Source organism: Sturnira hondurensis, unplaced genomic scaffold (genome assembly GCF_014824575.4).
Source record: "Sturnira hondurensis isolate 20B ecotype Veracruz unplaced genomic scaffold, ASM1482457v3 Scaffold0008723, whole genome shotgun sequence".
In the NCBI taxonomy this organism is placed as follows: Eukaryota; Metazoa; Chordata; class Mammalia; order Chiroptera; family Phyllostomidae; genus Sturnira; species Sturnira hondurensis.
Window position 1 is genome coordinate 5,217,163 of NW_028081354.1, and position 25,473 is coordinate 5,242,635.

Below are 25,473 nucleotides of genomic sequence, written 5' to 3' on the forward strand. Positions count from 1 at the left end.
GAGGTCTGCAGGGTCTCAATGCATCCTCCTTCAGAGCAAGGCCCTGCGGGGAGCTGCTGGGGAGGGGAGGGTGGGGCTGCACCACAGCAGCTGGACCCAGTAGGAGTTCCCCACACCCTCTCTCCACAACACACTTGGCACTTGTTTCATTTCAGCAGGAGCCTGGGAGGTTTGAGCCTGGCTCCCAACACACTCGGTGAAGGTGAACAGAGAGCCCAGGGAGGACAGGCATAAGAACTGCTCTCTGTGAGGTCTGGGAGGGACTGGCCACCCATCCAACAATGACTCCCCAGTGGCATCCCTGCCCTGGTCTCCAACCTCTGCCGTATGCCTCACTGGGTGCCTGCTTTCTTCCTCTCACCAGGGACACCCCTCCTGCCTTGGATAGCCCTTAGCCACAGACACACCTTTTGTGGCTGAGCTGCCCTGTATCTAGGGGCCACTCTAGCCACATAGGACACTGGACCTTGTTTCCTTGTGCCAGCTCTTTTCCTAGTCTGAATACCCCCACTTCCTTGAGCCACTACTCAGGATACCATTGTGTTCCTGGTACCAGCCTTGTCATGGGGGTCTCTGCTGCTGTGATGGTGGGCCAGAGCAGTGATAGGGTCCAGCAGCCCCCTGCCTCTCCCTATTAAAGATGGCAGGGAAAGGGCCAGTGAGGAGAAAAGCAACAAAGGAGGCCAGCAGCCTGTGCTGAGAGAGGGATGGGTCACTGTCCCCACTCTCCTTGGGCCCCCACGCTCAGTTCCCAAGCCCTCCGCTGGCCGCCCCCGCCGTGCGCCACGGCTCCAATCCCTATATGAGTGAGCAGTAGAATCACATAGGAATAAAAAGCCATAGAGAACAGCGAGGCCTGGGGCTGCTTCTGCTGGCCACCCCAGCCATCTCCTACTTCCTGAAGGTGTGAGGGGCTCTGGGCCAGAGCTGGCGTGCCCTCCCTCTAGGAACAGACTCCCTTCCCCACTTGGGCCCTGACAGCCCAGCTTGCAGGTGGTTCATGGACTGGATACGGCACATCAGGCAGGTTGGGGATTGAGAGGGAGGTGAGCAAGGTACGCTGGCTTCTGAGGCTGAGGAGGTTTGGGGAATAGGGGAGTTTACACCCTTCTGAGGCACCAGTTCCTTCTGTCCTGCATGTAGTTAATGTTGACCAGGGTTGAGGGGCTCACAGTGTTAGGAGATATTGTCCCCACATGGCAGTGCCAGTATGCCGGTGCTCCTCAGGCATCTAGATATGCCCTGTGCCTGCTTCAGTCCTTGCTCTCAGGAGCTCATGTCTTAGCACTGGGGGGTCAAGGTCCAGGCAAGAGCAGGACATGAGGGCTGGGGCTGTGGCAGAGGACCTGCCTGCCATGTCCCCAGCATGTGTATATGTGTGCATGTTGGTGCGGACATACCACGAACGGGGGTGCACGTTTGTGTACACATAGGTGCTCCACTCAGGAGATAAGCTGCTGCTTCTGCACATGACTGTTTACACACCTGCTGAGGGGTTGGGTGGGGGTGGGGTCTTGCCAGAGGTTCCCTCTGAGCCGCCTTGCCCCCTGCCCTGTGTCCATGTGTGGGGGCTGGGAGGCCAGGGGCTGCATTGAGCCTACCCCATTAGATTTGCTCATTTGTACCCGAAAGATGACAGAGAATATATTTGGCCTCAATCTAGATGAAAATATGAGTTAAAACCTGCATGGTGAGTGTTCAATAGGAGTCATTTGCTCCGTAAATGTCAAGTATGGGTCATAATAATTGCTCCCATCTCATGGCTCTTAGCTTCTGTCTCCCGGTTCAGATTCTTGCTGCCCACCTCACCTCCCTTTCCTGACTCTTCCTGGCCCAACTGGAGCTTTTGTAGGGTGCCTGGCACCCTTGACTGCTGCTGCTGCTGCTGCTCTCACAAGCCCTTCCATTCCCTGAAATTAGCATGAACTGAGAGCAGCTGAACATTGAGCCTGGATAGTCCTTAGATATCAGCTAATCCTTTGTTTTATAGCTGGAGAAACAGAGAAGATGGTTGGTCTGATGGTGGTCAGCAAGTCTGCCACAGAGCCAGAATTAGAACCTGGTTGGGGCCTATTTGACCATCCTCTACCCACCCTGGGGCCGAGTGAGGGCTTAGCCAGAACCAGGGATCCACTCCTGTCTCCCTGCTGCTCCTCATAGGCCTGAGGATGGGGATGTGACCACACTTGGTGTCTCTAGGGATCTGTAAATCAGATTCGTCAGACCCTTCTCGGCTCAGACTTCGCATCTCCATTGTGCATGTGATTTGGTGGGAAGCCACATGCTGGTGGGTGGTGGGCTTTTATACAAATACATATGTCTGCATCAATGTGGGAAGGGGGACATGTGCAGGTCTGTGTCCAGTGGAACCCAAATGCAGGCGCTGAGCCACCCTCTACACTGTGCTCTGCTCCATCCCAGCACAGGGACACACAGTTCAGCATGGTTATACTGTTGGGGACAAAGTGTACCAATTTGAGCCAGGAGGCCATAAAGGTTGGCAGAGGCCAATTGGCAAAGGGCCTTGTGTATCTGGCCAGGGGGATAGGACTTCATGTTGACAGTGGTGACAAGCCTCTTGAGGGTTTTTATCAAGGCATGATGCCAGGAGGCTGTTTTAGGACTTTGATGCCAAGGGCTTCCTTACTGCAGGGGTAGAGGGTAGGACATGCAAAGAGGTGAGGTAGGTGTCACGGGTGAGAAAGAGGTACATCACTAGGCTCAGGAACCCCCTCCCACCTCCCCTCTGTAGCTTCATCTTAGCAGCCTTCAGCCAGCCTAGGCAACCCTTTAAGTGCTCCCTTTGGGAGCAAGGCTGGAAGCTCTGGCTCAACACCCCCACCCCAGAGTAACCTAGCCCCTCTGTCCTTGGGAATGCAGTCAGAGTCTTGAGGATTTGGGGGGCAGAGAAGCTGGGCAACTGGTGGACACTTTTGTGAGCATAGGCACCTTGTCCTCATCTAGTCACTCACTAGGGTGTCAGTTAGAAGTTCTAGGTCTTTTAGGACCAGCCTTATCCTGGCCTTAGTTTTCTCCTCTGTCTAATGGGAATGACATCCTTATCCTGCTTTCCTCTCTGGGGAGGTGTCAGCAGCCAGTAAATCTGGGTAAGAAACTTGTGCCAGGAAGACACTCAGGGAGGGATGAAATGGAGGGAGAGAGACTGACCTCTTCCAAGGAAAAGCTCAGGGAGGTCTCAGTTCAGAGAAGCTTCCTTCATCCAGGCAAGGCCAGGCTTGGAGCCAATCAGGCCTGGTGCAGTTGACTGAGGCCGAGCGAGTTACTACTGCCCTTCCATACTGGACTGGCACTAGCAGGGGTGGTACTTGAGTCTTTATTGGCTTCTGGGGTGCACAGCACCCTGGGAGGTCACAGAGCCAATGGGGGTCAGTTGGAACTAGAGTAAGCTGACCCAGTCTGGGAGACAGCCCCTGTCCTGCCTCAGGAAAGTAGTGCAGTGTGATCCCTCTGAATATGGGTCATGAGAGGAACATGACTCAGGTAGGGAGACCTGGCTTTGCCCCAGGCCAGGAATCTTTGGGGTAGGGGGAGCTAGAGGATTTGGGGTGTGCTAGGAGAAAACACGAGTTGTATAGGGGTCGAGGGATGCTGACACACCTTACGTGGTGGGGAAGCCAATAGCTTAGGCAGGCTGCCATGTGAGAGATAGGGATGGACCACCTTGGCCCTTGGAACTCAATGCCCACAGCTCTGATTCTTCCTCTACCTGGGAAGGGTTGCTGCCTGCTCAGATGAGAAGGCTCTGGCCAGGGAAGAAGGCGAGGGAGAGTTAGGCCCCAAGTCCCAGGGGAGCAAATGCCCTCAGCAGCTCTACCTCATGGGGTCACTACCTACTATGATCTTGTCCACTGCGGACTCCCTAAGGGTTGGGGAACTGTGGGACCTAGTTCTGCCCTGAGAGGCAGCTAGGGGCTGGCCCCCCAAGATGTACCCATTGGGAAGTTATCCCTTGTCCCACCCCACACCCTGGCTTTTCTCTGGCGGCCAGTAGAGCCATCCTGTTCACTTCTCTGAGGAAAGGTGAGCAACATACTGTCCTCATCTAGCTCCATCCTCAGAGGGGGGCGGGGCTCCTGGCAGTGGCTGCAGCCCCTTCCCACTCACCTGTCCCAGCTTCCCTGTCTCCAGCTCTCCTCCCAGCCCTGGGGTGTCTCCAACAACGACACTTGTAGCCTCACTCAAGAGCCAGGGTTCTGTCTCCACCTGTCCCCCAGCCTACAACCATTCCGACCTGTCCAGTTCAGTTCACCCCAGCAAACTGACCCCAGGAATACTCCGACTCTGGCCTGAACCCCTACTGTTTCACAGTCTGGGTAAAGCTGTCCTTGGGACCCTGTCTGGGGAAGATGATCAGAGACCCCTGGGGGAGGGAGAAGTTCTCCTCCCCTCCTGTGGCTCTGTGGGTCTGGTAGACAGTAGCTTGAGGTGAAAGCAGCCAGCCTGTGGCAGGGGCAGATCTGCCTTCTGCCCACACCCGCCACCTGGGCAGCGGGAGCAGCCCAGCACATCCCTGTTCAGCAACAAAAACCTCAATGAGAGACAAGCACCTGTAGGGGTACAGCCCCGCTGACAGCGCCACAGCCCAGCCAGAGGCAGCGTTCAGAGCTCCAGACTCTAGGACGGGGCATACACTCAAACCTTGAGGAATAGCTGTTCCAGGCAGCCCAGCCCCCGCCCACCCCATCAGTTCCCTCTGAGGGTCTCCCTCAGCCCAGGACCACCCACAGAAGCCAGGCACCAGGGCAGGGACAGAGCCTGTTAGCTCCCCAGGAGCTCTGCCCACCCACCAGCCCCCCACCCCAGGCCAACTGGCTACCCCTCTGCCCTCCTCTCCTGCTGACCACTGGGGCATCTCCAGCTGGCACTCTGACTGCGGCTCCTATTGCCCTGGGCAGAGAAGCGTCTCAGCTGGACTGCCCACTCTCCCCACCTGCCTGCCCCCCAGAGCTCCGGCTGCCCCGCCTGGCGTCCCGATCCCCTGGCTCACCTCGGTGGCGCTCTGTCCTCACCAGAGGCACTGCGGTGTGGGAACTGTCCCGAGGAGCTGGTTCTCAGCTGAAACAAAGAGGTGGGGGAGAAAGAGGGGGGCAGCGGGAGAGGGAGAGGGTGAGTGAGCAGGCGAAGGAGTGGAGGCTGGAGGGGGAGAGACAGGAGAGGATGAGAGAGAAGAGGGAGGGGCGGAGAACGTGTGCAAGAGATAAAGCCTGACTCCCAGGGACAGAAGGGCCAAGAACAGAGGGATGAGGCAATTGGGAGAGAGGAGAGGAGGTGAGGGGCCAGACCCAGAGATGAGAGATTGTTAGAGGGGCAGACCCAGAGCAAGTGAGGGGGCGTGGGCAGGAGAGGGAGGGGTGAGAGGCAGAACTGCGGGGGGGCAGGCAGTTGGGCTGGGGGCTGGGCTAGGCTGGGCTGGCTGGGCAGAGCCACCCCACCACTGTCCCATGCCAGGCCCTGGAACTTGAGTGGACAAAAGACCATGAAAGGGAGTGACAGAGGTGAGCAGCCAGGCCAGCAGTAAGGCACTGGGCTGGTGGGCTGGCTGGAAGGACAGGGGCCAGGGACAAAGGCAAGAGAAGAACAAAGGTGTCTGAATGGAGGAATCGGCCTCTGCTGGCCTCTGCTGACCTCTGGGTGCTGCAGCCTAGAGCACCCTAGACAGTCTCCTGAATGGAGGGCAGGTCCACTCTGGGGCAGTCCAGGCTCTGAAGTGTCAGCCTAAGGTCAAGGGGACAGGGGCCGGGCTGTGAGAGGGGCAGGGATCTCCTTCATTCAGCTCTCTGTGAGAGCTGGGAACAGATCATGAGTGACCACACATCAGGACACTGTCTTCCTGAGGGAGGGATTGGTTGATGGTGTCTGAAGCTGGACTGAGAAATGGGTACAGGAACTCCCCTTTTAGGGCAGGGCATTTGGTGCCCCAAGGGAGTGGGGAAGGCTGGTGAGTGCCATGAGCAAGGAGAGGAGACTGAAAGGAGTAAGGAAGCAGGGCAGAGGGAGAGAGTGAGGCGGAAAGGAGGCTGCAAGGGGTGGACCCGCAGCTGCAACCCCTTAACAAGCCCATCTAAAGCAAAGCCCCCAAATACACACCACACAATTCTTGGCTGCCTAATGCAGACCTAATGAAGGATGGGATAATGAACCCCTTCCCCGAAGCTGCCCTCCTGCTGCTGGGCGCTGCTGTGACAGGCAAAGGCACGGGATCAGTCAGCCTGGACAGCTGGGCACAGGTCTGTGTTAGCACTGGTGGGGGCAGAGGAGGTGGGGTGGCCTTGCCCGTAGCTGCCTCATCCCTTTCTACTCTGGGGCACAGTGCCCTGAGCTAGTCCAGTCTCATCTCATCCTCAGAGGCACAGGAGGACTTTCTAAGCCTCTGACTAAGACAAGTTCTCTTATTGCCCCACTGGAGACTCCTCATAGAAACCCCAAGGCACCTGTAGTCTCTGGAGAGCAGGAGAAGGGGCGTGAGCCTTGGGTGGAGCCTGGAGTTGTGACAGGGAAAAGAGAGAAAGTCAGCCCCATCCCACCCTGCTGTATTCTTCTTGGACTCTGCCTAGCCCAACTCCCTACCGCCTCCTCAGGGAAGCCCTCCGGGCCTACCAAGTGGGGACAAATCAACCCAGCTGCCACAGGGCCAGCTGCCTCCTTCTGTAGCCTGGAAACCTATGAGAGCAAAGGACTTTCCTCCCTTTTTTTCTCACTTCTTTCTTCTACTTCTATTTAGAAATAATTTTTAACTTAAAGGAAAGTTGTCAGAATAAGAATAGTATGACACCCAATATACCCGTTAGCCATATTCAACTATCAATATTTTGCCTCACTTGCTTTCTCTCTCTGCAAACACACACACATTTGCTGTGTGTTATGTGTGTACAGTCATACATTATTTTTTTTTCCTGAGCCATTTGAGAGTAAGTTGCAGACATCACAGCTGAAGACAGTTTATCTGTTTCCATGTCCTAGAGCCAGCCTATGGGAGCCCAGACCACGTGGTAGGCAATGAATGAGTGCCCATCATCTTTTGGGCGCTTGAGGCCTGGAAACTGGAGGGGCTTGGCCAAGGCCACCTAGGAAGTTGGGCCGGTTTAGATCTAGGTCCCACATCCATCATTTTTTTTTTCTCCCCCCGCCTGAGAGGCAGGGAGCTGGTGCCCACCTAAGTGAGCATGTGGTGTTTGCCGGGTGTGGAGCTGCAGCATATGTCTGCGGAGATGGCAGCAGATGGAGCTGAGAGAGCAGGAATGCCTACGCGGTGGCCCCTAGATGCACTCGGGAGACCGGGCACTGCCTGGCCCTGAGGGGGCGTCGGGAGACCCAGTTCCTGAAGTCCCCAGTCACAGTGCCAAAGACTGGACTTCTTATGTTTGGGACCCTTCCCACAAACCAGTGAGGGGCAGGGCAGGGATGGAGGTTGCTGCTTGACAGCTGGTCCAGGCTGATCAGCTCAGAGAGGGCAGGACGGAGGCTCCAGTCATACTGCAGCTTATATAATATTTTCTGACACAGGGCTGGCATTCCTCTGTGTCCCCCAGTTCCCCAAAATGGGTTGAAGTCCCATCTGGATTCTGTCCTTCAGAAGGCAAGCTCCCTTATCCCTTATGACCCCCACCTGAAGGTGATGGTTAAAAAGTTTTTCATTTAAAAATTACACCTGGGCCCTGGCTGGTATAGCTCAGTGGATTGAGCGCAGGCCTGTGAAGCAAAGGGTCACCGGTTCAATTCCCAGTCAGGGCACATGCCTGGGTTGCAGGCCAGTTTCCAGTGGGGAACACATGAGAGGCAACCACACATTGATATTTCTCTCCCTCTCTCCCTCCCTTCCCCTCTCTCTGAAAATAAGTAAATAAAGTATTTTTTAAAATAAATAAATAAAAATTACACCTGGAATGATGACCTGAGCTCTGAAGCCCGGATCTCTTCTTTCCCTGTAGGTAAAGTCTCCTGCTTCAGGAAGTCCTCCAGACTCCTCTGACCATCCCACCTCACATGGCTTCTGGGCAGTGCCAGCCCTGCTTGTTTCTTTTGCTGGTTCACACTGATGCTGCCCCCAGGCCCCAGGACTTTGCTCGAGTCATCAGCCTTCTTCCCTCCCACCCCCCTGAGCAGGATATGTAACTGATGTTCCGCAGATGAGTGACAGTGGCACGGTTAGTCCTGCCAGAATACTGAGTCCCTCTGATGCCGCTGTGCCCGGTATGTCTGAGAGTCATTGGTGCCGGGCTGGCTGGGGTCGGGGGAGGGGAGGAGGCCCACTTGAGAGAGGAAAGGCTTGTTCAAGACCACAAGTCTGTCAGGGCAAAGGCAGGCCTCGAACTGGGGTGTCTGACCACCTGTTCAGCACCTTGGCCACTTCCTCCCCTGTCCAGGGCAGTGGCCAAGGGTGCTCACTTGGGTGACCACAGGACCTGCCGAACTAAGGGAGAAGTCCCGCTTAACCCTTCTGCATCCTCCCTCCTCCCTCTGTTACCCCAACCCATCCCTGGGACAACCCAGGGGACACTGGCCTTCTCTTCCCCTGCCCATCCCCCCTGAACAGATTTCAGCCAATTAGCACATACAGTATTTACTTGATTAGGGTAATGACATAATTAGTGTAACGTGGGCTCCATCACATGGCTTCAACATGCAATTAGGAGCCATCAGTGGGAGGCAACATTGTGAAAATGCTCATTCAATTTTGGTTCCAGCATGGAGGCTGCAGCAGCTGCCTCTGTTAGGAGGGGGGCAGAAGCAGCCGCTGTGTGTACGTAGAAGTGGGGTGACTGCTGGCAGCTGACAGCCAGTCTAGGACAGGAGAGTCACTGGAGACAGAAAGGTAGTTCCCAGGGCTGATGGAGTCCCTGAGAAAGCTTCTCCCATCACATATGGGCATCGCCACACCCCACAACTTCGGAGCAGGGCAGGGGCCCTGGCTTAGCTAGGGTGGCTGAGGCTGGGGGGGCCTGAGTTCTCTAGGTCCTCTGCCCCTATTAGCAGGCTGTCTCTTCAGGGCTTTGCTGTTCACAGGAGTCACTGGCCCTTCATGGTGGCCCTATGAGGCCGCAAACTGGAAGGTTTGGGATGACTACTTATTGGACTAGTAGGGAAACTGAGGCTCTGGGCAAGAAAAGTGATAGAATGGCAGTGCTGACCCTAAAAGTCAGCCCAACGTGGCAAGAGATGACTCAAGCCCAGGCAAGTCACCCTCAACTTTAGGGAAGTCTCCTGTCCCCATGGAGGGAGCAGGACTGCCTTTGGAATGACTGTGGGGAGAAGGCAAGGTGGTCTCCAGATTCCTGCTCACTCAGCCTTCTCTACCCTTCTTCTTACCAGTTTCAACAAAACTGAAAGCAGGGCCCTGACCCTTGGAGACCACCAACAGCCTTCCCATCAGTGAACCTCACAGCTTTGAGGGAAATGGGTGCAGGGATTGAAAGATGAGAGTCACTGCCACTATTGTGCAGGTGGGGAAACTGAGGCACCAAGGCCTCTAAGAGGTGTGTTAAAACTAGTATCAACCCTCAGCAACACTGCTCCTTGCCTGGCTGGGTCCCCAGGGCGGATCCCTTCCCACAGGCCTTGGTTTTCCTGTGTGAAAAGAGAGTCTATGATCCATAGTCTCTGATGTCCTGGGTCCTTCAGGAGCCCATAGAAATGGAGCCCAAAGAACTGGACATTTATCTTCCCTGCCTCCAAATTATATTATTATAGCTTTCTGTCCTTTAAAAAAATTGTATTATCCTCACCCAAGGACATGCTTATTGATTTTAAAGAGAGAGGAAGGAAGGGAGGGGGAGAGGGAGAGAAACATCAATGCAAGAGAGAAACATCAATCAGCTGTCTCTCACACACGCCTGACCAGGCCCCAACCAGAGCCTGAACCCGCAACTGAGGCATGTGCCCTGACCAGGAATAGGACCTTTGAGCTTTGTTTCTGGGATGATGAGCCAATCAAGTGAGCCACACTGGCCAGGGCTATCCATCACTTTTGTGTCTCACTTGTGCCCTCCCTGGGGGTTAGGGGGAGATAGCTCTGACTGGCAATTCTGTGTGCCCCAGTCTGGGTCCCTTGCCCTTCTGAACTGGGTAACCCCTGTCTCCTGTCTGGGAGGCCCGGGCTCTGACCTTCCTACTCAGTTAGTGCTCCATCTTATACTCCATACCCCCAGCTAGCTGGACCCCCCTCTTATCTGAGCCTTTCCCCAGGTCTCGAGCCACATGGTCAGAATAGGCTGACTTGTTTGCTAATCACTGACTATGGGCCAGCCGCCTTGGGCCTGGCTGCTGGATCAGGGATGGGGAGTGATAGGCGAGCAGAGATGAGGGTCACTGCCTCCAGTAAATGGTGTGGCTATTTTCAGAAGAGGAGAATGCTGGAGATGGCTGGCTGGTGAGAAGGAAATCGGGGGCCAGATTGAACTGGAGGAACCAGGGAAACAGTTGTCAGATTTAAGCCTGGTGTTGCCTTCAGAGGCCTATGGCCTCAGGGTCCAGACGGACGAGTGCCCAAGGAGTGGGCAAAAGATGGGCAGAGATAGTACCAGGAAGAGCCAAGGCCAAAAGCCAAGTCCAACAGCCAAGCCAAGCACACAAGTTCAAACAGGCAGAGGTCCCCACCCTCTCCCTCATTGGTCAGAATCAGCACAGCAGGGCCTGGCAAGGCAGGGGTTTCAGCCCCCAGCTGATGGGGAAAGGAGCACTTCAGGTGGTAGGACAGTGTGAGCAGAGGTCGGGAGGCCAGAGAAGGACGTGAGGATACCACGCTCAAATGTGAGGCGTTTGAGTGGGCCCTGGGGAACACAAGGAAGGGGGCAGGGACTCTGGCTGCTTGAAGGAAGGTCAAGGCATTCCCTCAATATCCATTCAACAAAAAGTCCCTATTGTGTGTCAGGCATATGGCGTCCTAGGCTAGGGATTCAGTAGCGACCATGACAGATGAATCCGCGGCCCAATGTTGCCTATTCTGTAGACGTGGAAGACAGGACAACAAGAACAATGTCCTGCAGGTGCCATGCAGAAAATTTTCACAGGGTGGACATGCAAGGAGACTCAGCCGTGGGGCCCGGGAAGTCTGCAACGACATTTAAGGCAAGATCTGAGGGAGCTGGAGGTCAGGGGGAGAGCAAACTAGGCAGAAGGAGCAAGTGCAAAATCCCTGAAGCCGTAGGGGCACTGGAGAGTAGCCATATGAGTGGGACAGGAGACGAGAAAGGAGGGGATGGGACCAGAGAGGCAGGCAGGCACTGTAGGTCAGGCAAGGCCCATGGGCCTTCTTCTGTATGGGACAGGAGGACATTGGAAGGTTTTGAACTGGGAGTGATTTTTAAAAACCATTGGGGCAGCTGTGTGGGGACTGGATTGTGGAGGCTGGAAGACCGAGGGCAGGGCTGTCCGAATGGGAGATGATGGTGGCCACAACTGGGGTGCTTGCTGAGAGGTGGTGGGAGGTTGGCATCTGGGGATGCTGTTTGGAAGCAGGACCATCAGGACTCCTGATGGTTGGCTGCGGGCTGTAAGAGAGCGTTGCTGGGGATGGCTCTTCAGTTCCTGGCTTAAGCGTATCAGTGAATGGTGTGGCTATTTTCAGAAGAGGAGAATGCTGGGGATGGCTGGCTGGTGAGAAGGAAATCAAGGGCCAGACTGGACTGGAGGAACCAAGGAAACAGGTGTCAGATTGAAGCCTGGAGTTTCCAAGAGAGGGCTGCTCCATCTTTAAAATACGCACACGAGCCAAAGCATCCCTCCAGCCCCTGAAACCCAGAGATCAAAGGAGCCAGATCATCTGAAGGCCCCCAGCAGCTGGGGTGAGGGGGAGGAATACAAGGGCACTAACTGGTAATGGGGGAAAAAAACACAATAAAGATTAAATTAAATAAATAAATAAAGACAGCTCCCTCCAGCAGGGTCAAGGCAGGGGCCAATCGGAAAGGACCCCATCACAATGCCTCTCTCCTATCTGCTGAGTGAGCCAAGACCACCCCACCCTGCCTCAAAGCTAGAAAGTTGATTAGACAAACTTGGCTTTTCTCAGCCAAGGCCCAACTAGGAGTGTAATGTGTTGTCCGGGAAATCCTGGAGACCAGCCATCCAGGTGATCCTCTGCCCACCCTAACCCGGCCCAGTGTTGGAAAGGGCTAGACCCCATCCTTACAGGACCCTATCGGCTTAAAAGGCTCCTTCATAGGGTCTGAGGACCTCCATCACTACCAGTTAGCTGTGTGTTCTCAGGCAAGCCCCTTACTTCTCTGAGCCCAGCTCCCCATCAGAGACAGCTGGAGGAACAACTCTCTGAGCCCAGTCCTCCCCCGTGAGAGGTCTGTGAATGCAAAGCCGGCCACCACACTCTCAGCACAGCAGCCAGAGTGATGGGGCTGGCTGGGGCGGGGGGATGCTGTTCCCACAGGTATGGCCCTTGGCTCTGACCTCACCCCCCACTCCAAGGCTCTCAGCTCTCTGGGGCCTGCTCCTTCTTGGCAGACGGGCATCACTCCCGGGGATCCTTTCTACAGGGAGAGGAGATGGCTGCCAGGGCCACCGCCAAGGCCATCCTCCAGGACCCACGCTCCTCCATGCAAGCACATTAAGGGATAATTAAGTAAAAATAGGCCTTCTAACCAGTGTAGCTCATTAAGACCTAATTAAGTTAATTAGTTCCAGGTGTGAATGGCGCGGCTCAAGTGAGGCAGCGGCTGTTTGCTGTAATTGCATTTTCACAGAAGCCGTGGTGGCAGAGACAGTAATGGTGGTGGCAAAGGCGGTGGCTTCCCCGGAGGTCTGGAAGCCTGCCAGGGAATTCAGGAGACTGCCACTCAGCTGGGAGGGGGATGCAGCAGCCAAGCAGGCCAGGGACCACACATGGAGAGTGAACAGTAGCTGAAGGTTCAAGGTCAGTCAGGCCCAAGAAAACCTACTGCACTCTCAAATGTGTTCCCTCTCTGTCCGGGTGTCAGGGGCTGGGGTGTGGGGTGTACAAAGCCACCAACAGGCGTCTTTCCCCTCTGGGTGAGCAGGGTGGGCACACCATGGCTGGAACTTCTAATTCCCTCACATCACATGGCAGTCCTCAGAAAGACTGTAAAAGGACTTTGCTGAAAGGAAATATGTGACTTAGAGGCAGTGGGCGATTTGAGACCTCACATGCCCCAGGCCTCTGCAGAGGACCTGCGGGCCCAGTCAGTCTCTTGCCCCAGCTTCCTACCTTAGCTTCTGCGCCCAGATGACCTCAGTGTGTGGGACCGTCCTCCCTGCCTTGGTCACACTCCCATTCATTCATCCATTCAGCTGTCACTCACTGAGCATCTCCTCCGTGCCAGGCCAGGACCAGGGCTTGGGACACAAGGCTGGGCGAAACAGGTTGGACCCTGCCCCATGGTGCCTTTGGTCTCTCTGAGGAGGCAGACACACAGTTTTGTCATGGCTATGGGAGCACAGGGGGGCTTAACCCAGACCTGAGAGGAAAGACATCTCTGGACTGCAGCGAATACGATCCGAGAGAGGAGGAGCAGGCCCCTGGTATGTGACAGGAACTAAGTGGGCCTCCCTCTGGCCAGAGGGGCAGCATGAGGTGCCAAGTGGGGGAAATGAGGAGCAAAATCAGGCAGGATTGAGGGGCCAGAAGGAGTCTAAGCAGGGCTGCTGGGTGGAAAATGTACTGGTGACTAGCAGCTAAGAGGCCAGGGCTGGACTGTGGGTCTGGAGAGGAATGGCTGAGTGTGAGCGATGAGCAGCAGAGCTGATGTCAGCCCCCTAGGGAGGAGCCTTGGGAGTGCAGTTGGGCTCTGAGACATTCCCCCAGGGCTGGGACCAGGTGCGGGGAGTGAAGTGCCTAGGATGCAAATTCCGGGGGGGCTTACTCCCAGCCTTGTGTTCCCACCTGTGCCCTAGCCCCATCCCTCAGATTTGTCACTAAGAGAGACATCTCAGAAAGTGAAAGCCACCCCTGGAGACGGGGTAATAAAGTGCTAGTTCTGGGCAGACTGTCCCTACTCTGTCCTTCAGCCCCTTCCTGACTAGGGGGGACTGGGCGGGGGCTGGGATCGATACCTTAGGGTCTTACATGCTCTGGACAGGTACTCCATTTCCATTCAGGTGTTTGAATGACAGGCACCCCAGCCAGCTTGCATGTCTCTCATAACAGAGAGTTCCCTGCCACCTGCAAAGCCTTCACTTGGGTCTTTATAAAAAGCTTTCCCACCCTGGCTGGTGTAGCTCAGTGGACTGAGCGCGGGCCTGCCAACCCCTCGATCGTGGTTCGATTCCCAGTGGGGCCATATGCCTGGGTTGCAGGCCAGTTCCCAGTGGGGGACACAAGAGGCAACCATACATTGATATTTCTCTCCTTCTCCCCTTCCCTTCCCCTCCCCTCTAAGGATAAATAAAGATAATAAAATCTTAAAAAAAAAAACAAAAGCTTTCCCCTCAGCTAAAGTTCCCTGAGCCTACCAGTGGCCTCAGCTCTGCCTCCTACCTTCCCCACCCCTCAGGTTGGTCTGCTGATCTCCTTTCCCAAGACAGCTTAACCTGTCTGGGCTGGTGCGATGATTAAATGACATGTTGTGTATAAACCTCAAGAACACAGGCTAACTCCTCAGTTATGGGTTATTCACCCATAACAAGAATGAATAACTACAGAGGTGGACACTGTCCTTCTCCTGGCATGAGCTGCCCAGTGGTGCAGCCTCAGCCCAGACCCTGCATCCATCTGTTGGCCTCACGTACCAGACCCCACTGCTTCCCCCTCTGACATCCAGCGCAGGTGCAGAGCTAATCCCAGAGGGAGATGTTTGTGAGGAAGAGGAAGCGACATTTTCTCGAGATGGCCAAGCTGTGTTTCAATGTGGGGCCTGCCCTGTTGTTTAAATTGGTTCTCGGCTCATCATTCCCTCCCGTTACAGGTGCAGCCCCAGACCCTTCCTTGAGGCCCCTTGCTCCTCAGGTCTCATTCAGAGGGACCAGTGGTGACTGAGAAGGGGGGATGCAAACCCACCCCGACTGAACTGTCTGCCTGGAGGCACCTCTGGGGCCTGTTACCAGAGCCCACCATGTCTGTGGTCTGTCCGTGAGGTGGGAGTCTGTCCTGAGCCGGAGGGGCCTGCAGAACCCCAGATCCCATGGGTGGGGGCAGACCTTGCCGAAGCTCACTCGGAACAGGCTAGGTTCCCCCCAATGGGGGTGTCAGAAGGAGGGATGACCTTGGGGCCAGATTTGCATTTGCTTTGAGGGTCAGATGCCTTGAGGTCCTGGGTGCCCTGTAGGCCTGGCTCTGCCACTTGTTTACTGTGGTCTAATCGAGGCCAAGGCCCAGATTTGCTCTGTGCCTCGGTTTCCCCTGTTGTACAGGGGAGTTATCAAACTCCCGTTTGACCCATGCTCTTTCACATCCCAGGGCCACAGGGCACCAGGGGAGAGGGGCTGTTCACAGCTCCACTCACAGGAGGAAAAATGAGATTCAGAAAGAACAGGACGGCCTGGGCCCCAGGCCACTCCCAGGCCCACAGACCCAGCCACTGGAGGAGGAGGCTGCAGGGGTCAGTGGCCAGCAAAGCCCAGCCTTTTTGGCCTCTCCAGTTTTCTTTCACCTGCCCTCCAGCCCCCTCTGCTACAGCTCACAGCTCCACCCCAGCTGAGTGTGTCCTGAGGCAAGGCCCCCTTCTCCATACCCCCCAACTATGTCTGGTCCACAAAAGCTGGACCATGACCAGACAAAGGGACAGGGATGAAAGTGCTTGTTGTCATGACAACCTGGCGGTTGCTGGGACCCAGGGGAGGGGTTTGGATGTGTGCCTGAGCCCAGGCATCTGGACGACCTTTGAGCACCAGCCAGGGTGGCCCAGGGGCTCATAGGGGTCCCCCTCCAGAGCTGGGCATACAATGACAACCTCATCCCCTCCACAGCAGCACCTGCTCCCTGGGCCTCCCTGGTGGCCCCATTATCCTGCACCTGCTATCTCCCCCCACACCACACCTGCTCCCCGGCCCGGGCACCCTCCCCAAGGCAATCCCTGCCCATCCTCAGGCCCAGCTGCCTGCTTTAAAGGCCAGCCAAGAGGGGCTGTGGAACCAGGAGAGGTAGCTGGGGAGGACCCCAGTCCAGAGCAGAGGATCCAGCTGCCAAGCCAGCTCTGCCTGGCCAGCAGTGTGTGTGCCCCTGACAAAGTCTGTACTTCAGGGCCTCAGTCTCCTAACCTCTAAGATGGGAGCAGCCATTCCCTCCCTTGGGGCCTCCAAGACTAAGTTTCCCTTTGCTTGGGATGTCCCCAAAGCTGGTCCAGGGTGGGCAGGTAGGTTGTTAAAAGAAGAGGGAAGGGGTTGTCTCAGGCCCACCTCTGTTAGACCACCTGGAAACCTGATGCCCTCCTGCACAACTAAAAGTCACAGCTTGGAGGTAGAGATGACGTTTTCTACAGGCCCCTTCACTGTATAGAGGAACCGAACAGGGGACCCACCAGTGCCAGGTTCTTGAGGGAAGCTATGGGGGAAAGAACAGGACACTAGGGCAGGGACACCGCCCAGCCTTCCACAGGGAGAGTGAATGCTGTGAAAGGGTGGCCTGGGGGGATCTCTGGTGATCCCACAGTCCCGTTCAGGTGGGGAAACTGATCTGGGAACTCTCAGTGTCTGGCTCTCTGACACCACCTACCAGATGGGGAAGAAACAGAGGGGCAGGAGAAATGGGAGGCCCTGGCAGATGCCATCCTCCTAGAACAGGAAGGAGACTCCCGTGGGAACTGGTCTCTGTCTCGTGGCCCACATTCTGCTTCCTAAACCCTGCAGAACAGCCCCACATTCCGATATTACTCTGCTGCAACCTTGTCGCCACCTCAGTTTGCTGACCTGCAGTGAGGGAGCAGATTGTCAAGGAGACCGACAGCTCCAGATGCCGCCCTAGCGGTTGGAATGCCCCTGCCTAGTGCACGTGGGCCACTGCAGCTGCCTTAGCTCTGGTAATGAAGAATCCTTCTCTTGAACAAACCACCCTCCATCACAGAAATCTGGCAAGGGCAATGCTTTTTGCTAGATATGGAGGTATTTGGGGCAGGGTAACAGTCCTGGTGCCCTCAGGTCACTCTGTACAGGTGGCCCCAGTACAGGGCTAGGCAAGGTTTATATTCCCCACTGTGCAGATGGGAAATCTGAGGCCTAGCAAGAGACTTGCCCAGTAAGTTGGCAGCAGGACCCATGCCTCCTGCCTTGTCATGGACCTTTCTAGGGGTGGGCAAAAGGTCAGAACGGCAGTTTGGCCCCCAGACCCAGTTAACTTAGGATCCCTGGAGTGCAGGCGTGGAGGCACTTGGTGGGGCTCAGGGCTGAGATGATGAGGCCGCTCACTGCCAAGAGATCACTCAGCCAGTGCTCACCAAGCTCCTTGGGGTTGCAGGGAAGTCGAAGGCACTTAGAGCCTAATTATGATGAACAGCTCTCCGTGCGGCTTCTCAAGGCCCCGTGGAAATGTCTTTCGGAAGACATCACCTGGAGCTTTGGCCCAAGTAGGAAGGGGCTGGTGGGAATCCTTTCCTGGCAGCTGCTTCTGGAGAGCAGAGCCTTGGCATCCTGCGCCCTGTCCCTGGCGTGGTCTGGAATTACAAGTCAGAGGGAGGTGGACTGGGGAAGAGGGGCGTGTGCAGCAGACACCATCTCCAGGTAGTGGTTGCAATGTGGGTGCTCTGCCTCCTGGTCATTTCCTAAGGGCCTTTCTAGGACTGATGAATTGGCAGGGCTGCTGGGAAAGGCAGTAACCCCTGGTCCTATTGTTCAAGTCTACCCTCCAGTTGGGGACACAACAGTGACCACTGTATGGTTGCCTACCAAATGCTAATAACCATAGTCCTCCGGGACCCCTGAGGAGAATGTGAATGTGTTCTGTGGGCTGAGGGAAGGCTTGCTGAAGAGGTGTAGCCTGAGACGGGATGGAAAGCTGTAGAAAAACTGAAAGAGAGAGGAGATTCCAGCCGGGAAGCTGAACGTGAGTACATGTGGGAATGGGTTTTGGCTGGGGACCGGCATGAGAACTGGGCATCCATGGGCCAGTGGTTCTCAATCCTTCTCCTCCTCCTTGTGATCTGGACTGTCAGGCAGGCCATGTGGATCAAAGCAGGCCAATTGTCTCCATTTTTATTTATCAGGAAAAATTCTGGTCAGAGCTGCTGAGGCCAGTTGGCCAATGGCAGCATGAGGGAGGGTCAGGGGAGGCAGGGGGAGAGAGTGAATTCCAGACCTCACTCTGCCCTCTCTGACACACCTCATGCCTATGACTTGGTTTCACTTGGCGGCAGCTTAGAGCCCCTGGCCTAGCAACCCAGAGAGAGATCCTGGGGCCCCAACAGGCCTGCTGGGGGCAGGCAGAGAGCAGGTAGCTCCAGCCACCTCGCCTGGATGTCTGTTGCTCTCTGTTCCAGTGGGCCAGCCACGTGAAGGGTCTGTTCTGTCTCCCATTCACTTGGGACCTTTCATCTCTGTGGCCGGTGAAGCAGTGCTCCTGCCTCAGCATTGCCAGCAAGAAGGCACGGGGAGAGGGAGCACGGGTCTGTGATGCCCTCACACCCCTTGCCTGAAAGGCATGGTCTGGGGCAGGGCACCCTCAGCAGTCTGTCTGCCAAAGCCCTGAGCTTCCGGGCCACCAGAGATGGACAGAGAACTGCCCCCTACAAGCACTGGCAGAAACCTGTTCTCCCCTCATTTCAACAAGAGCAAATCTGACCTCCTTTTTAGCCTGTACAGGGCAGGAGACTGCCCTCCTGTCATAGGAGGGGCAAGGAGCTCAGGGTGGTCTCATGGCTCAGCTCCTTGTTCTTCTCCCAGGGAACAAGTAGATATGGTGGCCTCCAGGCAGGGCAGGGACACCAGAGCCTGATCCCATGCCCAACCATTGAATTAGATGGGGGCTTTAGAGGGTGGGCACCTGAGACAGAGACTGAGCCACAGTCTCCTGCCAGGGAGAGAGGGAGGCAGTCACACCCATTGTCCACACATGTGGAGGTATAAGGTGGAGCTGCCAGGGCTGCTGGGGAAAGCAGTCCCTCCCTGGTCCCCACTACTGAAGTCCACCTGCCAGCTCACGGGCATAACAGTGATCATTGCACAGTGGAGGATGAGTGACCCTGTGAGCTGACCCTCCTGAGAGTGCATCCTGTCTGCAGTGGCCTGTTTATGTGTCCAACAGCCATGGCCCCCATGATGTCACCAACCCACTGTGTTGCTTGGCAACTTTTCAGGATCAGCACTCTGCCCCTGTCATCCCTGACGTCCCACCATGGGCTGATGTTGCCCTGGCAACTGGATGGGTACTGCAGCTTTTTGGACAGCTGTACCCAGTATGGGAAGTGTCAGACAAAAGCAGGGAAGCAAGTGCCTCTCCACAGGTTGAGTGGGGTACACAGCCTATCCCCAGATCCACAGAGGAGTCAGGCTGCCCAAAACAGGGCTTTGGGGGGGTCTCTTCCCCCTGGAAGCTATAGCCACCCTTGCTTCCAATCCTCTTCACCCTCCTTCCTTCCTCCCACAGTACGCACTGAGTACCTATCGTGTGAATGCCAACAAGGAAAGCAAATAAAACCATGGTTGGGGCTCAGGAAAGGTTGCACCAGCATAGGGTCTTGAAGGATGGAAAGGAGTTGGCCAAGAGTAGGAGTGGAGACGTTCCGGACAGAGGAAGCAAAAGCCTGTGCAAAGGCTGAATCACCATCTCCCTCTGAGTTCCTGAGGCCTGGCCTCTCTGGCTCTCCAACTGAACAGACATTTTATGGCAGGGACAGGGTCCAGTTCAAATCTGGACATTTAGTGCCCAGCATAGGCCTGGCACCAAGCCAGCATTACTAAAATGTCAAATAGGACATTTATGTAATAAGTGAGGCCCTGTTACCTCCTCTAATACCAACCTGTCTTACCAAGCCTCAGTTTCCCCACCTATAAAATGGGACCAATTCTGAGAAGGTTCTGGGCAGGGGTTCTCAGGTTAAGGTGGGGTGATTTTAAAATTTTGTTTTGGTTTGTAAACCACCTCTTTTCCTTACAGAGAAATTTAAAGACTGGTAGCGTAGACATCTGTAAACCTTCAGACCCCCTAATTCTTGGACCACTTTTGCTTTATCCCCTAACTATATATTTTTTTAATTTTATTGATTTGAGAGAGAGAGAGATACACTGATTTATTGTTCCACTTTATGCATTCATTGGTTAATTCTTGTATGTGCCCTGACCAGGAATCAAACCCCCAACCTTGGCACATCTGGATGATTTTGTCACCAAGTGAGCTATGTGGCCAGGAGCTACCTATACTTACCTATATATCAATTTTGCAGAACTGCTTGAAAGGGAAGTCACAGCAGAAGACATTGTGACATTTGTCCTGAAAATTTTCAGTCCACATCAGCTAAGACACAGACAGTCTCCTATATAACCACAATACCATTATCACATCTAAGAGAATTAAATATAGTTTAATATCCAGGACAGGCAGGAGTATAAAAGCCTGAACCCATGCGAGGTCACTGGAGCAATGGGATGCCTGAAACTAGGGAGGGGGTGCAGGCACGCCCACCGCCCACCTTGAGGAGGCACAGGAGGAGGAGTTGCCACGGGTGGCTGTTCCGCTGAGCACCCCCTGGAGAGAACCAGAAGCCACCCTTTCAGCAATAACTTAGCCACTGGTCCTGCAGCTGTGGCTTAAATGCAAACTCCCAGTTTGTAAATTTCCCCTATTATTCTCCCCAAATTATTTACAAAGCTAAAAAAAAAAAAACAGGATTCACTGCATTTGGCTGTATTGTCTGCTATTTTAAAAGAGTCTGAGAGGGAAGAGGGACTGTGGGGCCTGGATCTGACAGCCTAGAGGGCTGACACTTTCCCACCCCTCCAAAGTGGCCCAGGTCCAGGAAGGGGAGGCAACAAGTGGGGGCGGAGGGCGGGGGGGGGGGGGGGGGGGGGGNCGGGGGGGGGGGCAGAGGGGAGGAACCAAGTTGCGGAGGGTGCGGGGGAGGCTGGTGCAGGCTTGGAGGTTCCAACGGAAGCTCCGACCCCACGGAGCCGGATGGTCCGGCCCCTTAGCAACAGGCCCAACCTACCTCCCTAGAGACCTGCCACCAGACGCGACGTTGCTTGGTGCAGCGGGTAGGTCTGTGGGGCGGAGGTTTGGCAGGGCGAGCACGGGCAGGGGGACCCCAAAAGGCGCAGAGGATGAATAGGCATGACAGTAAGGAGGACGTCCTCCCAGCCCCGGTTCCACATCCCTGCCCCCGAATTTGAGCGCAGTTTCCTGAGCCTTAGCAAGTGAGAAAGGAGTGGGCGCATTTTAAAACAGCGTTGGAGATAAAGTCCTGTATTTACCGGACCGGTTTTGGGGACCCTGCTCCTCTCTTCCTTCCTCCTTTGGAAGACCCAGGCAGGGAAGGAGCCGAGATTCTGGTCCTTATTAGCCAGCCACCCGCTTTCTCTCCTGATCGTGACCACATCCAGTCTCCTTAGTCCTCCGTGTCCCCATCTCTAAATTGGCAGAGTATTATGCCACCTATCTCACCAGTGGTTACAGAGATCAACCGCCTCCCTTTACTCACTCCATTCATTCAGTAACTAGGCAAACACTTTCCAGGCACCTACTCACTCACTCTCACACACTCACTCACACTCTCTCTCTCTCTCTCTCTCTCTCTCTCTCTCTCTCTATATATATATATATATATATATATATATATATGAAGGCTGTGTCAGCCCCGTGCTAAGTACAAAGGTTCTAAAGATCAATGTTACTGGAAAATTTCTGCATTTTCAGCCCTCATGCTCAGCACACAGGTGAGACAGATGTTTACATTTATAATAAGGGGAGATGTTCACGGGAGGGAGGAGTCTCAGCGGCAGGAACACAGATCAGGTCACATCAGGTGAGTGCTCCGAAAGGGCGGAGAGAGCCAAAGTCTGTGGGGTTATTAGCATCCACAGTATCATTTGCCAGGTGGCCCCACAAGGACAGAGACTTTCAAAAACCCTTAAGCCACAGACCTATTTGTCAAATGAAATCCTACACAGGACCCTGGGACCTGAAACATGAAGGAACAGGGCCCTTGTTGAATCAGGGGTGGGTGGCTTAGAGGCCCTCCTGCTTAGGCCCTTCTCCCCGCAGGTACACACTTTGCAGAACCTCAGGGTTCCTTGGTACACAGTTTGAGAACTGTGTAGTGGTGCTAGGGACACGGACCTTGGACCTTGACATCAGCCAGAGAGGAAAACTTCAGTTTCCATACTGGTTGTGTGTCCTTCATAAGTTTCTTACTTCTCTAAACCTTAGCTTCCTTGCTTGTGGACTGGTGATTAAAAAAAAAAAAACAAAACCCTGTTGTGAGGATCGAATACCCTGGTTCATCATGTCCATCCAGTGCAGTGCCTGGCCGGGGTGGCCACATGGTGTTGAATGTCAATGAGTTCAACCTGAAGCTTCCTCTAGCTCCAGATAATAGGGCTCTGACTAGGGCTGGTTGATCTGACTGGGGGGAAAATAACTTGGTTTCCAATTCCAACTGTGCCTCTTGCTGGCTGTGTGACCTTGCATAGGTTACTTAACCTCTCTGAGCCTTGTTTTTCCCACCTCTGAGCAGTGAAGATGGTCTCTGTTTCTACCTGAGTTTTAAATGAGATGATGCATGAACTACATCCAAACCTCTTAATAATATTTACCATTCCCAACACTGGATCACTCATGGCATCTTACTGGCCAACTCCGGCACACAAATGGTCTGGATGGGAACCCTCTTGCCAGCCATGCCCATTCCCATGAAGAGGCTACCATCACCCATGGGGCTGTGACAGAAGAGAGAGGTGTTTCTGTCTCTCTACCTGTCTGTGTGTCACAGGTCCTGTGGACATTGGCAATGTACAAGTGCCCAGAGCTGGAGGAGGGGGACTAGAAGGCAGCTGTTGATCCTTGTGAAGGGCTGAGGGACAGAGAGAAAACAGGACTCTGGGTTTGCAGCTCACACTCCCACCTTCCTTCTCGGGACCTGCCTAGACACTCCCCACCTGCTCAGAGGAAAATGTTGCAAAGGGGCAGCAAATCACCCCCATCACAGACTCCTTTTGCCATCAGTGACACTGGTTTCCTGGACATTTTTTGCATTTTTTGCATATCTCTGTCAATCCTTATAACATACCAGTGCAGCAGCTGAGCATATTCAAGCTTGTTTAGGAGCTGGGGAAACAGAAATGGGACGCTTTTCTGTGGAGCAGGGACCCTCGTCTCTCCAAGGCCTGCTCCATGTGTTCAAAGGTGAGGCCGAGATCTGTAGGTTTGCAGCCATGATAGGGCTGATCCTCAGAGGCTCCTCTGTTCTTCAGGGTGCTCTGGGAGGGGCTGGTGATTGTCAGAGGGGTAGACCAAGCTTAGCGTTGTTTTCAGTACCTGCCCTAGGAAGCAGCTGGCCACCAGGGAGTGAATTCAGAGAGCAGAGTTCTGGTGGGATACGGCTAGATAGAAACCAGAGCCCCATCTGCCCTCCACAGTCCCTCAAGTGGTCTTGCCAACTCACCACCCGCTTCTTAGAAATGGACTCAGCAGCTGCAGGCTGCTTCAGCATTGGGAGGGAGCTTGCTCCAAACGTTCCCAGCTGCCCAGCCACCTTTCAGGTCAGTCCAGGCAAGGTGCCCCTGCCATGACCCAACAGGAAACCTACACCAGCCAGTCTCAATGATGGTTCAAATGGACATGACAGGGACTGGAACACCAAGCCCAGAGAGCAGCCTGTACTGCAAGCTCCTGGCTGCCTCCTCCTCATATTCGGGGGGCGGGGGCAGGGGTGGGAAATGGAATGTGAAAGGAGGAGGGGGTGTTACTTGGACCAGGTCCCTATTTCCTTTTGTTAAGAGGAAGGAATTTGATTGAAATTTTTATTGAGATGATTGTAGACTCACTCACTTTTGTTTTTGCATCAGTATTATATGAAAACCTTTCTTTCCCCATATCTTTGTCCCATTTCTTGTAATGCTCCCCTGACCAAGGAGTTCCCCCTCCCCATGATGCATTCTGAAGTAGCCAAAAGCAACAGAGGCTTGGCAAGGACTTGTTCACCGACAATGAAAACTCTGCACACCCTTGACCTTGGGATGGTGGATGATTATATAACCCAGTGGCACATTTGCTACTCCTTTTGGGGAGAGAGGAGGGTATATGTTTTCTAAACTGACCTGACCCTGAGCAAAGTTTCTGGCAGTGGGATCTATGGCCCCTGGAGGGTCAGGGTCCCTCTGTGGAGGCCACTTAGTCCTCTGAATCCTGGGGTATGGTTGGGTGGCAGGAGTGGATGGGGGAGGCAGGGCACGGCCCCATCCCCACATGGGGAGAGGCAGGGCAACCAGCAGGGCTGGGCCGCTCTATTTGGACACTGGGGCTGCTGTGGGTAAAAGTCATTTGAAGGGAAACCAAACAGGGCCCTTTTTCGAGTGAGTGAGCTGTGGGCTGTCCACTTTGTCTCCCCTTGTGAGAAGCCAGGCCTTGCTCTGTTACATGGCGGAGAGCAGGTGGGCAAGTGCAGAAGGATGCATTGGGGGAGGGACATTTGCAGAGCTTCCCAGACTCTCTTCACTCAGCTCTGACTGTCTCATTTCTCACTGCAGCACGCAGGGAAGGCCTGTCTCCAGCGGGAACTTCCCTGCTCTGTGTGACTTTCCAGATCAGGCAGAGACCACTCCCTCCATGTTCCCTCTTCTCTTTCCATGCACAAGAGGATGTGCTTGATTCAGGTGGCAAGTGAGGCGTCCTGTGTTGTGGTGTCCCTAGGGACTGACAAGAGGCTGGCAAAGGCCCAATGATGCCAATATCTTCTCTTAGGATCTCTGGCTGGGCCATTGCCCTGAGAAACAGCATGGAACAGCCTAACACAGGAGGCTGCAGCCCTGGAAGGACCCCTCAGGACCCAGAATGCAGCCAAAAGTATAGTCCGAGGAGGAATCATGCAGGCCTAGAACATAACCCAGGACCAGATTCTGGGTCAGAGAAACCTCCTCCAAGCCCTTATCCCAACCCCCCACCTTTACCCTCCCGGAAAAGCACCGAAAAGAAGTATCCACTGATGAAGCAGCGTGGATTCTATTCTGACATCCTCAGCCCTGGAACCTTGGATCAACTTGGGGTGAGTGTGGCAACTGTTCCCTACCAAGCCTGAGCCCCACTTGTGGGTTCCATTTGCCCATCCTTCCATCCGTCCATCCACCCATCTATTCATCAGTTCATTTGTTCACTTATCTATCCATCCATCCGTCTATCCATCTGTCAATTTGTCCATCATCCACCCACCCACCACCCCTTTCATTCATCCTTCTGTTCATCTATTCATCTGTTCACTCACTCAGCAATTCATTACTGAGCACCTACTGCGTGACAGGCCCTGAACTGAGCACTGGAGACAGTGAAGATGAGATATCCACGTCTCTGTTGTCATGGAGCTATGGCTTTAGCAGGGAGTTACCTCCCTGCCCCCCGCTCTGGTTTGGGAGGGG

General features: G+C 54.7%; 1 protein-coding gene across 1 annotated transcript in view; it reads left to right on the forward strand.

Moving 5' to 3' along the window:
* The first annotated feature begins 21,015 nt into the window (after positions 1–21,015).
* Positions 21,016–25,473, forward strand: part of DNAH1 (dynein axonemal heavy chain 1) — a 76,246-nt gene continuing 71,788 nt past the window's right edge. The window contains exons 1-2 of the mRNA XM_037055722.1: positions 21,016–21,102; positions 24,806–25,106. Of these exons, the coding sequence (XP_036911617.1) occupies positions 24,840–25,106 (267 nt within the window). The 5' untranslated portion in view covers positions 21,016–21,102; positions 24,806–24,839. The remainder of the gene's footprint in view (positions 21,103–24,805; positions 25,107–25,473) is intronic.